Source organism: Psammomys obesus, unplaced genomic scaffold, assembly GCF_907164565.1.
Source record: "Psammomys obesus unplaced genomic scaffold, mPsaObe1.curated_primary_1811, whole genome shotgun sequence".
Taxonomy (NCBI): Eukaryota; Metazoa; Chordata; class Mammalia; order Rodentia; family Muridae; genus Psammomys; species Psammomys obesus.
The window spans coordinates 6,219,255-6,232,756 of record NW_026585504.1 but is presented as its reverse complement, the minus strand read 5'-3'; the positions used below and the strand labels follow the sequence as shown (position 1 = coordinate 6,232,756).

General features: G+C 45.8%; 2 protein-coding genes across 2 annotated transcripts; both read left to right on the top strand.

The window, feature by feature from the left end:
* Positions 1–1,286: 1,286 nt before the first annotated feature.
* CUNH20orf141 (chromosome unknown C20orf141 homolog) lies at positions 1,287–1,878 on the top strand. Its single transcript, XM_055605160.1, has 2 exons — positions 1,287–1,444; positions 1,532–1,878. Exons 1-2 carry the CDS (start codon positions 1,287–1,289, stop codon positions 1,767–1,769), a joined length of 396 nt encoding a protein of 131 aa, XP_055461135.1. The 3' UTR covers positions 1,770–1,878.
* Positions 1,879–2,419: 541 nt separating this feature from the next.
* Tmem239 (transmembrane protein 239) lies at positions 2,420–2,899 on the top strand. Its single transcript, XM_055622645.1, has one exon. It carries the CDS (start codon positions 2,444–2,446, stop codon positions 2,897–2,899), a length of 456 nt encoding a protein of 151 aa, XP_055478620.1. The 5' UTR covers positions 2,420–2,443.
* The last annotated feature ends 10,603 nt before the right edge of the window (positions 2,900–13,502 follow it).

The window sequence follows — 13,502 nt, the reverse complement described above, 5'->3', positions numbered from 1 at the left end:
ATGATGATCAATCTAGTTATTCCATGTTTATTCCTTAATTTCATTCTTAGATGACAGCTTTAACTTCCCATTTGGATTTTATGTGAGGCATAGTAGTGCCTGCCTGCAATCCTAGCACTCAGGATTAGGCAGAGAATAACCAAGAGTTAGAGAGCAGCCTGCTCTCTGATTTCAAGGTTAGCCTGAAACACATGAAGAGACCTTGTTTCAAAAGATTTTTTGAAACATAATTTTGTAGGTCTCTTATTTCACAACCTCCCTCCCTCCCCTTCCTTCCTTCCTTCCTTCCTTCCTTCCTTCCTTCCTTCCTTCCTTCCTTCCTCCCTCTCTCCCTCCCTCCCTCCCTTCCTTCCTTCTTCCTCTCTTTCTTTCTCCAGCATCTCACTATATAGTCCAGTCTGGCATTAAGCTCAATCTTTCTGCCTCAGCCTTCTGAGCACTGAAATTAAGGCATATGCCGCCATGTGCAGCTCTGTTCTACTTCTGAAACCCTAACACCTCTCAAAGCTGCAGTGCTTAAAACAGCCATATAGCATCCCCCTACCCCCACCCCCACCCAATGGCCTACGTTGCATCCTGGAAAAGCCTATTCTGCATCCCAGAGTTGCAGGCCTGATTTTCCCACTACCATCAAAGCCCCACAGGCCTCACCCCACTCTCAGGGAAGAGAACTGGATACACAAAATTGAATGACTGAACGACATCTCAGACACATAGCCTGAAAAACATTCTGGAAGAAGCAGCCTGTCCTCCACTGGGCAGAAGCCCAAGCAGTCATGCTGTCAGCATGCTTTCCTGACAACTGGAACCCATGGTAAGTCCCCAGTACAGAGCATTATTGGCCAAGGCAAAGGATAAGTCTTAGTTCTAAGAAAGCATTGATTTGCTAGTTGTGCCCCACCTAGGCTACCAGTGCTTCCGAGGCAAGACAAACTGTTGTCCTGTCCTTAACTCAAGGCCCTACCTGGCAATAGGTCACAATGCCCCAGGTGTCTAAATCTAGAATGGTCAACCCAAGTGGAAGGAGGTGAGGAGAGTTGAAGATGTCGGGTGGGAGTTGGGGGGAGGAGATCGCCCAAAGCGCCTAGTGCCTGGCTCTCTGAGCTCACCCTTGAGTGAATGCCAAGGTGCTCCTCCCTTCCCTGACTCCTAACCTCCTAGCACTTCTTCTTCCTAATACCTTTAAGACCCAGCTCTGCTTGCCCATGCCCAAATCCCTTAGAAACCCACCCAACTCCCTCCCAGGCACCTGGAGACTGGAGAGGGGTTGACTAGGTCAGTGAGCCATGTGTGTCTGCTGGGACTTCAGCCAGGCCCAGCTCCTGGACAGTATCCTAGGGCTAGGGGCACTAGGAGTGACAATCCGAACAGTCTTCTCGACAGCTGGCCTAGCCCTGCTGCTCCTGCTGCTGGTCAGCTTCCTTGCTTTTGACCTGCTCCATGGGTAAGTGGCAGTGGCTTATCAGGTGGGTGTCATAAACACAGGGACAAATGAGCAATTGCCTTGAGCTGCCATCTTCTCTCTCCACAGGCCCACTGGTCCCACCCTGCCACGACACAGACTTCCCCCAATGGGTCAGAGCCAGGGGGCTGGTGAAGGTCCAGGACAGCAGGCAGCTCCCCTCTTCCCAGCAGGGCTAGTCTCGGGACTGGTCAGCCTCCAGGATGCACTGTTCCTGCTGTTTCTGGGCCTGGGCCTGTTCTTGGGAGGCTCTGGTATACCTTTAACCCTGCTGGGCATAGCTTTCTGTCTCCATCCTCCGGCCTGAGAGGCCTCCTAAAACTGAATGCCTTCTAAAAAATACATCAGCCATTCTGCTTCCTCACATTTCAACTCCTTCATCCCGAGCTACATGAGGGTAAATACTCCATTGTATTCAGGTTGAACCTCAGGGGCTTCTGGTTCCATAATATGGACATTTGAGACCTGGGTCTGAGGCTCAGGGCAATAAGAGAAGTCAGAGAAAAGGGTGGATATAGCAATCAACTCCAGCCCTGCAGTAGGAGGCAGCCATCAAGGAGGGACAGTTGTAGGGAAAGCTTCCTACAAGCAAGGAGAATGGTATCCGTGAGGCTTACTGAGCTCTCCTGTTGGCCTGGAGGATCCATAAGTAAGGGACTCAAGCAAGTCTCATACTATGCAGTAGCTCCCCTCTTGGCTGGGCCCCACCCCAGCCCGGGTCATAATGGACTCCTCTGGGGATGGTGGGGTGAGGAAGAGTGACACTGCGACCTGGCTGCCAGGCCAGCCTGGGCGCAACAGGAAGCATCATGACTTAGGTGGCTCTGCCCAAAGGTAAGTTCTAGGCCCGGGTTCAAAGCCCAATCCTGCCCATGCTGGTATCCTCCTGAACCCCACACCCCCACCTATCCAGAGGTCCTGGGCATCTCCAGGGCTGCTCCTGCAGCTGGCCTGGCCCTGTCCACAGGTGCACCAGTCGTGATGCAGCAGCCACGAGTGGAGACGGATATCATCGGGGCTGGCGAGGGTCCCCAGCGGGCAGTGCCCTGGTCAGCCTGGGTCACCCGTCAGGACTGGGTGCGCTGGTGGGCATGCCACATGCCTCGGAGCTGGGCCCAGTGGTGGAATACATCAGGCTGGCGGCAACCACTACAGCGTATGCTGTGGGGTCTGGAGGGGACACTCTACTTGATGCTGGCACTGATGCTATGTCATGCACTCTTCACGACTGGCTCCTACCTGCTGAGCTCCCTGTGGCCTGTGGTGGCTGTGGTGTGGAGCCACCTGCTGCCAGCTTTCCTGCTGCTGGTGCTCAGTGCCCTGCCTGCTCTGCTCTTCGCTGCCTCCTTCCTGCTGCTCTTCTCCACATTGCTGAGCCTTGTGGGTCTCCTTACCTCCATGACTCACCCAGGCTATGCTCAGGACTTCGACCAATAGAAGGACAACCCCATCGTACTGCCTGTGTCTGTTGAGCCCTGGCCTAGGGCCTGAACTCTGTGGGGAAGGGAGGGCAGTGGAACCTCAAGACACCTCAGACCCCCAATCTAAAGCACAAGTTGGGGGCCTGGCTGCTGGCATCTACCTTAAACCCACATTGGTGTTAGGGACAGGACAGATGGTTTAACCAGGGACAAGAGCATGGCCAAACCACCGAGAACACCTATACGGATGTCGTAACGTCACTTGGCCTTCCTGGAAGCATCTTTTTGTCACACCACCTCAGCCCTTCCTGCTCCAAGCTTTCTGAGAGTTTCCACCTACATAACCCTGGACTTGTCACTCTGTCTGGATTTGTCATGGACCCTACCCTCTCTTTCTACTTCCAGGAGGAGCACACACTCTGGAATGGCCTTATTGACAGAAACATAGCTGGGAACCTCATCTCACTCACCCCCTAGAAGTGGGAGATAGGACAATCATGGTAGTGATTTTCAGTGTGTGTGTGTATGCACTTGTGCAGGCGTGTGTAGGCTGAACCCGAGGCTTTGCGCAGAAGCATACGGTCCACCCTACATACTCTTTTTTAAGCACCCCCAGGTCTGCTTCAGCCACCCACACCTTGGCCAATTCATTATTTTTGAACCTCAGTGTTAAGTTGGTCCCAACTTTTTCATGGGTTGTTATGATCCAAAATCAGTATCTATTTGCAAAATACTTTGTTTTGTTTTGAAACAGAGTCTCATGAAGCCCAGAATGGCTTCACTATTTAGCTGAGGATGACTGGATTTCTGATCCTATTGCCTCTATCTGCTTCCAAAGTACTGAGATTAAAACTTGTGCCCATGCCTGGTTTTATGATAAGCACTTTGTAATGCCAAAGAGCAGTTAAAATGTTTTGGGCTCCAAGAGCATTATATAAGCTTCAAAGGCCTTTTGATCTAGAAGCTAGATGATGGAGGAAGTTTCTCTAGGCTTCAGAGAAATTCTCTGTCATGTATAGAATCCCAGCCCTAAAATGGTTAATACAGAATGGATGGTGTAATGAAATGTAAAAAGCTGTATATCATACAATCTCAGACTAGGCAGATATTGAACTATATTAGTGCAATGCTTGAAGCTGGAGCCTGGTGCCAGGAAATGCTTATAAAGCTGTGTGAGTAGGGAAATAATGGCTCAGGGAATTTCTAAAACTGATCAAGCAAGTTGCTTACATCCCAGAGTGTTTTGGTTCACCCAGAGTTTGACCATTTACCTATCTCCTGAGCCTTCCAAACAAAACTTTGAGAATCAGTTACCAAGTAAAGTGACAGACATGTTAGGCAATTTGTCCACAGCCAGGGCTCAGATTGACACTTTCATCTACCCAATCCCTGCTGCTTCCCAGATCTTCATCTGTTTTATATCTAACATTAAAAACTTCTGAAACTCTAGGATGAAAAACTCTTCTGCCATCTAAACACTCATGCACCTTAAATCATGGTTCATTTTGGCCAAAACCTGCCATAGTTTTAGAAGTATGTGTTGCTGGTTAGATATCTTTAGCTTCAATGCCTAAAACCCAAAACTAGCCCTTCTTGTTTCATTCTAGTCCCCCTGTAATGTGCCATATAACAACATGGGGACACCGTAGCTTTGTGATTACCATACTGTCTCATTCTTGCTCCATGGATGATCTGTCTTACCTGTCTGTCTGTGTCTGTCTCTCTCATACACACAGACACACAGAAACACTCCTCATGTAGTTCACTTTTCAAACTCATGGATAATCTGTCTTTCTCACACACATAGACACAAACATGCACACTCCTCATGTAGTTCAGACTGCCCTCAAACTCACTATGGAGCTGAGGATGACCTTGAACTTCTGATCCTCTTTCCCCTACCTCCCAATGACCAGGATTCCAGGGATGGGCTGATACAGTTTATTTTGTGCTGGTGATAAAACTCAAGGCTTTCTTCATCTTAAGCATTCTACTATCTGAGCTACACTCCCAGCCCTAAGAAGTCTTTCTGAACTTCATTTTCTGCATAGATAAAACAAAGAGATAGACACTTGCCTTGGGGCATCTAGCTTGCAAGGTGAAGTTCCTGAACTAGCCCCTAATGTCACATCATACATACATATATGCATACATACATATAAGCATACATACCTGTATACATAGTATACACACACATATATATATATACTGTGACTACTTTGTCAGGATCAGGATAGCCAGCCACTCACCAGTGCCAAGACCAGGGTATTTGAGTCCCAGACCACTCAAATACAGGCTACTAAAGGGAAAATCACATAGACTGAATGAAATACAACCCAACTGAGGATCCTATGGCTTCTTAGGAGGTGAAGCCCAGGCCTAGTGATGTCTTAAGTCAAATTGAATCTAGATGTCTTGAGGGCTGAGACATCTATGGCCTGTGGTGGGAATAGAGACAAAGGTGCCTAGCCTGGATCTCTTACTGATTTGGCCAAGCATCACTGCCAGGGATGGCATCACTCCAGAGACCTGGGGCCATTCTAGTGAAAGAGAGAGGAGGTATTAATCAAGACCATAAGTAGAGGGATGGCAGGGGACACAATGCAGGTGAGAACAAGAAAGGCCTTTCCTTTCCCCTCAAATCAAAAGATACCTTCCACACTCTTGACCTCTTGTGTGGAGTAGGGTAATACAGCGGTGGAACAGAAATGCAGATGGGCAATCCTTATCAAGTTAGAGGTACTTCTATTCTACAGCCAGAAACTCAAATTCTCACAGAGGTTCTTGAGAGCTCTTGTTCTTACAAGAGGATCCTGCTTCAGTCCCCAGAACCCATGTGTCAGCTCACAACCATTGTTAACTTTAATTCCAGGGAATATGATGACCCCCCTCACTGCTAAGGGTGCCAGGCATTCACGTGGGGTGTACATGCAAACACTAATACATACACATAAAAAATAAATTAAAAAATGCAGACTCTCAGGGATGTAGTTCATTTGGTAGTGTTTGCCCAGCATGCAGCCTTGGGTTTCATCCCTAACACCACATACACTTGACATGGTAGCTCTTGCCTGTAAGCCTGTCATGTGGGGAGGGGAACTTAGGAGGATCAAGAGTTCAAGTCTATTCTCAGTTACATATCTAGTTTGAGTCCAGACTGAATTACATGAGGCTGTGTCTAAAAAGAAAAAACAAACCCACAGATTTTCCAGCTCCCTCTTAGACCTGCTGAGCTAAGGCCTGCATTTTCAAGACTCCAAGATGACAGGTGTTTGAGAGGCACTGCATAGGGCATATGGTTGAGGATTTTGCTGTGTTGATGAGGTAAGGAGGTGGGAAGGGTAAAGCATGGAGAGGAAGGCAATAGTTAGAAGGGGCAGAAGCTATCTGGATCAGTCTTGAGAGCTTGGTATAAAATACAGTTCTCATTGCACACATTTAAAATATATGCACAACAATATATTTGCAAAAATAAAAAAGTAGAAACAATGAAATGGATGACTAGTAAGAAACAGAATGGCAGGCATGATTAGCAGCAAGCAAATGGGACTGGAAGATAGTGTAAGACCTTGCAGAAAAGAAATTAGTATCGAAGCCAGGCATGATGACGCACACCTTTAATTCCAGCACTTGGGAGTCAGAAGGAGGTGGATCTCTTTGAGTTTGAGGCCAGCCTGTTCTACAGAGTGAACTCCAGGACAGCCAGGGCTAGAGAGAAAACCTGTCTCAAAAAACAAAAAGTATCAACATCATTCCTGAAATTCCCTTACTGCGTACAAACCCATCCACTATGAGTTTAAATGATTTTAAAGTGCAACCCAATGGAGACCAGACACACTGGAGTCAAAGCGTTCCACGCCTTTCCAATTGGGCCAAGAGGAAAGCGGTGTCCCAACTGACCACTGTCTCAGACCACTGGGTGAATATTTTTGCCTACACTTCCTTACCTCACCCATGATTTTTTTTTTTTTTTTTTTTTTTTTTTTTTCTGATGGGGTTGGAATGAGGTGCTGGGATCCACCAATAGTTTGTTTTAGCTAGGAAAAAAAAAAACCAACAGACCTGGCTTAGTTGATTCATATCAACACAGTATCTTGATACTGTGTGTGGTGTTTTGTGTGTGTGTGCATGTGAGTGTATTTGTGTGCAATATCACCTTTCTATCTGCCTCATAGAACAGGGAGAAAAGACTAGCTTGGACCTAAAAGAACCTCTAAAGACTGTCAAAGGGGGAGGCAGGCACCTGGGCACTCCGGCCACTCATTGATGAGCTTGAGTGGGACGGGCAGGAAAGGGGTCCCTGAAAGCAGGAAGACAGGCTGCACCTGGTGAAATTTACAAGGCTCGGTGTGTTAAGACCAGACTCTAGAGAGTGTGTTCAAATGTGTGTTCATCCACCCTTGGCCAAAGTGAGTGAGGAGACCTCTTTATTCAGGTGTAGGAGGCAGTTACCACAGCGAGGTTGGAAGGAAGCCTGAAATCCAAAGCAGACCACTGGTGTGCAGGATCGGCTGTGCAAAAGGGCAGAAGCAGGGGGAAGATCTGGTGTGGGGGTGTGTCTGCATTTCCGGGGGCGAGGGGTAGAGGAGGGACATCTGCTCTAGACAGTGCCCCTGGAAATCCCATTTGGCTAAGTGGAGAGGAGTAGTGAGGGCAGCCGGCAAACGTTGTGTAGAAGGGGGTGGACCAGGCCTGACAATGATAAGGAAACTCCAAACCCAGCCTAGAATATGAAGGCCATGAGCATCCATAAGGCAAAGAAGTGTTGACTGTATTGGACAACAATTCCAGCATGGGGAATCTGGTGCTCAGTGTAGTGAGGCGCGGCCCCTGGCAGAGATCTGTGGCTCTGATCATGAGAGGTCGCCTTTGGCTAGGGTCCCTGGGGGAGTGGGATTCCACAAGCTTGGGTGCCAGTCTTGACGTGAATGGGACAGAGCTTGGGGGCCCACAGTATCAGGTCTACCACCATAAGGGTGACAGCTTTGTTGCCTCCTCACCTACTTTCCTAACTCTCCAGCTTGGCTACCCCAGCAAGAGAAACCCAGGGCTTGGAGGGCACAGCTGATGAGAATCCTGGGAAGGCAAAATGTGTGTCCAACTTCTGACTTGGCCCCAGCTGCCTTTGATGAGGATCTGGATACAATTAACTTTGTAAAACTTTTTTTTTCAATCGAGTCCTCATATCCATTTATATTTTGTAATAAAACCTTCGCTTCCTTAATACTTATATCTCACCTTTCAAGTATTTTCCATCTTAAAAAAAAAAAAAAAAGGCAGTAGGGCTGGGAATGTGGCTCGGTGGTAGAGCTCTTGTCTGGCTGATATGTGATGCCCAAAAGCTTTATCCCTACTACTGCAATAAAACAGTTTTAAAAGAGATTAACTTAATATCTTGTTTGTACCATAGCTTCTTCCTTGCCTTGAAATGTCTGATTCCCCAAATAAGATAGAAATATTGGTTTATGCATCAATAGTTCACACTGTATGTCTGCATGCTCAAAGGCCATATGGTAAGCCTCAGGAAAACTGTCTGTCCTATGAGACAGGGTCTCTTACTGCCTCACCTCACCAAGTAGGCTAGAATGGCTGGGCACCAGCCCCAGGGATCTGCCTGTCTCTGTCTCCCCTGCACTAGAAACAAGTGTGTACCACACTACTTAGCATTCTTAATGTGAGTTCTGGGGACCAAGCTCTGGTCCTTAAGACAAGGCACTGCGCCTGCTGAGCTATCCTCCCAGCCCTACTGAGTAGTATTTTAATGAGTGATATACCAAATTCACCAATCCACCTGCTGGTGGATGAACAGGAGTCACTTTCAGCTTTTGAAATTCCAGCTGTGGGGCTGGAGAGATGGCTCTGCAGTTAGGAGCACTGGCTGCTCTTCCAGATGGACCCAGGTTCAATTCCCAGCACCCATGTGGCAGCTCACAGCTGTCTCTAATCCAACACCTTTATGCAGACGTACATTCAATCACGTGAAATAAAAATAAATTTAAAAACTTACAACTATGTTCCTACGAACATGTTCTCATTTTGGGTGGGTAAACACTTAAAGAAGAGATGGCTGTGTCATACAGAACAAGCTTTTCTAGATTAGCCATTCCAGCAGTAAATGGGGCAACCTCACTGTGGTTTGTATTTACATTTTTCCTAGTGGCTGAAGATGTTGAACTTCTTTTGATATGCTTATTTACAACCTGTCTTCTTTCCTTAAAGTCTTTAACCTATTGCACTCCCTTAAATTTACTGTACTTTAAGAGCTATTTATTCTAAAATAGAAAAAGGATAGGGTGTTTCTTTATTCTAGAGACAGGTCTTTTATTAGATAGTATGATTTGAAAATACATTCTCCCAGACTACAGCTTGACTTCTCTTAACAGCCTTTAGGAGAACAGTTTTGTATTTTAACAAAGTACCACTGCAATGAACTATCACTGGTAAACTGTCACTCCTGTGTTGTTTGAGCTGACCAAGAAGCTAGCTCTGGAAGCAGGGCCCCAACTCCCATTTTAGACCCAAGCATGTTTGTCTCCAAGTATCTTCTAATTCCCCTTTGTCTGGGGTGGACTGGCATCTAACTTCTGTGACAGGGAGGGAAGAAAACTGCAAAGCCCCCAACATATTTACTCCACACTGAGATGGTCTGGGAGATCCTCAAAATGCCAAAATGTGGGGAATCTTGTGCTCAATGTAGTAAGGTATGGCCCCTGGCAGAGATTTGTGGCACTGTCCATAAATGGCCAGCCCTGGCTGAGGTCCCCCAAGGGAACAGGATTCCATCTAGAAGGCAAACTATTTTCAACAGAGGTTACTAATGTTTATCCATGAGTGCTTTACAGCAGGGGGAATAACCACAAATGCAGTCACGGAAGCACATCTGTGGGAATTATGATGGACTGCCTCAACTTCCCCAGATGGTTTCTGCTGCATTTCGCCTAACTCCATGACGTATCAAGGCTGCTATTCTTTTGCTTGGATGCCCCACTCGAGGAAACATTCTGCTCCACCTGGCGTTCTTTCCATAGGGAACGGCCTTAAGGTCTCCCCAGCACATTTCTGCAGGATGTTCTGAGTACCCAATTTAATGCTTGGCGCTCTCCCAGGCTCTCTCTCCCTTCCTTCCCTCTCTCCCTCCCCTCTCTCTGAGACAAAGCCTAGTTAGTGTTGGCTGTTCTGAAATTCATGCAAGTTGGGTAGACCAGGCTGGCCTCAAACTGACAGAGATCCTCCTACCTCTGCCTCCTGAGTGCTAGGATTAAAGGCGGGAGCCACCATGGCTGGGCTAGCTGCTATCTCTTGCTACTTGCTGCTTTAAGTTACTTTTTATTACTTTATGTAGTAGGGCATTTTGCCTGCATGTCTGTACGCGTGCATCCCTTGTACTCACTGGGGCTAGCAGAGAGCCTAGGATCCCTTAGAACTGGAGTCGTAGACAGTTGTGAGCCACCATGTGGGTGCTGGAAACTGAACGCAGAATCTCTGAAAGTGCAGCCAGTGCTCTTAACCAGTGGGCACCTGGCCAACCTGCTACTTAGTCTTTTACTTTAGTTTGTTATGTAGTGCACTTAAAATTGAAAGTATAGTCATCACAAACCATTCTCTGGATCACACAGCACAACAGCATTATCAAAATGTTATTTTATGGGCCAGGAATGATGGCACACACCTTTAATTCCAGCACTCAGGAGGCAAAGGCAGGCAGATCTTTGTGAGTTTTGAGTCCAGCCTGTTCTACATCGCAAGATCCAGAACAGGTAGGAGTACACAGAGAAACCTTGCCTCAAAAAAGAATTTTATAGGTTATGCTTTTGGTATATTATACCTAAAATCTTTGCCCAACAATAGGCTACAACTATTTTGCTCTAGATTTGTAATTTTAAATTTAACATTTTGGATTATGAGCTATTTCAAGCTAATATTTATGTGGTATGAATTACAAATTGAAATGTATTTTCCTCAATGTCTATGCAGTGATTTCTCTACTTTTTAAGTCTGTCCTCTATTAACTTGCCTTTACATTTTAAAAATTGTATCCTTTGTATGTATGGGTGTTTTACCTGCAAGTATGAGAACCATGTGTGTGCCTGGTGCTCAGAGGGATCCTGTCTACTGAAAGGAGTCATTTCTCTTAGCTCTGGCCAGGGGACATATGGCTCCACTGACCCACAGCTGTGGCTGCATATCAAGGCCCATCCCAGTCTCCAACCACCCTCAAGGGGCTTCTACACAAGTACTTACACAGTTCAAAGTCCCCAACACCAGGATCCTGGATCCCGGCCAACCCCTCCCCCAGCTACTCACCTTCCTACTCACCCTCTCACTCTTCCTTCCCTAACCCTGGCCATGGCCAGTCAAGTCTCTCTCTGCTCTGGACTCTTCCAGAGGCCTCTATCTGCTCTCTTTCTCATATTTGAAAAAAAAAAAAATCTTATCCACGTCATGAAGCAGTCATGTCGGCAGTTCCTTACTGTGCCCCTTGTATACAGCCATAAAGGTTCGAGAAACTGAACTCACCATCAGGCTTGGTGGCAAGTACCTTTACCTATGTAGCCATCTTACTGACCCAGAATAAACATATCTTTGAGACAAAGCCATCCTGTGTGCCTAGCAACTAACTTGTTAAATTCACTTAATACTACATTACCTTTAAAAACACATTTGCACTAGATTTTGTACCTATATAATATATATGTACATATATAATCTCGCTGTCTGTCAGTAAGTCTTCTTGCTGTCCAGCTGCAGTGACTTTTAATTACATCCCTGTGTTACCGTAGTGGCTAGGACTTCCAGATAACCCTGAATAGAAATGGTGAAAGGGGATGATAAGTTTCTGATCTTTGGGGGAGAGTATTCAGTTTCATTAGTATGTTAACTGGAAGTTTTTGGGTTTTATTTTTAAATTTTATATGTTTGGGTATTTTGCCTGAACATGTATCTGTGTACCATATGTGTGCCTGGTCTGGAGGCCAGAAGAGGAATCAGATCTCCTGGGACTGAAGTTATAGATGGAAAAAAAAATTATAGATGGTTGTGAGCCACCATGTGGGTACTGGAAATTGAACCCATGTCCACTGAAGAGCAGCCAGTGCTTTTCACCACTGAGCCATCTATCCAGTCCCTATTTTGCTATTTTTCATCTATAGTCTGAAAAGAAATTGTTTTTAACTGGATAGTCATCTAAAATGTACAGTAATCCTAAATACTTAATGGTAAAAATTAGAAACAATTCTTTAAAAATACTGATTCAGCTCCACAAGGCTGGGGAGATGACTCTTACATGCAAGCTCTTGAGTCTGGGCCTCCAGTGCCTATTATAAGCCAGGCATGGTGGAATGCATCTGCAGTCCCAGCTTGGGGGCTAGTGCAAGGCAGAGGGCAGAGAGAAGAGGATCTTAAAGCTATGCTGGGGAAGCCAGTGATCTAATCAGTGAGCTTTGAACTTAGGCAGAGACCCTGTCTCAAAAAAGAAAATAGAGAAAGACAACCAGTGTTGACCTCTGACCTCCAAATGCATGTACACAAGTGCCTGTGCACTCACATATACACTATAGAAATATATGTATTTAATTTTAAAAGATCCAGCCAAAGGTAACTAAAAACAATTCCATATTCACTGTCTCTGAACCCTTGTTTGCATAAGCTAAGGACGTCCCAGGAAAAAGCTTAATCTAGTCTGGATGGATGTGATGTCCTTTGATTAGGAGAGCTTTTGGGTGGTACCCAAATTTTACAAGTACACAATATCACTCATCAATTTAAAAATCGGAATGATTTTTAAATTCTATTCATTTTGGTTGAATAAAAATCCCTGATTAAAAAGAGTGCCTATCAAATGATCCTATTTATCAGTATCAATGGTTGCTTGAGGACTAAAGTAATATATGAGGAAGCTGTAGGCAGGGAAAAGGGGGAAATTATCATTTGGTTATCCTGGTATCCTGATTTCATAGATGTACTTACCAAATTGTACACTTTAAATATGCCAATCATAACCAATAAAATAATTTTTTAAAAAGAACGTCCTTTTTATTTTTTTCCAAGACAGTTTTTCTGTGCGGCCTTGGCTGTCCTGGACTCCCTTTGTAGACCTCACAGATATCCAGGCCTTTGTAGATCTCGTAGAGATCTGCCTGCCTCTGCCTCCTTGAGTACCGGGGCTACAGGCGTACACCACCACACCTGGCTAAGAATGTCTATTTTCTTGTGATGAGAAAGGATACACTTTTGCTATTTTATGTCTGGATGCACTTCAACTTGATATACATACATTTTCCACAAGAACAAGGCAGCTGTCCACTTTTGGAAAACTTTTAGATCACATCAAATTCTCTAGGGATAAAAAACTAGTAGTTTTACTTTCCTTAAATGAACTCTGGGTCATAGCGGTAGATCAGTGGGTAAAGTGGCTCACCTCGAAAGCCTGACAACCAGAGTTCAAGCCTCAGATCCCACATAAGGGTGAACAGACTCCGCGAAGTTGACCTCTGGTCTGCACATGTGCTGTAGTAAGTAGTTTAAGCAAGCCCTTCCCCAAGCAGAGTAAGGCTGACACAGAAGCGTACACATAGCTTGTACTGCTTTCAGTAGTATCTTAGAATGGAGTGTTAAGAACC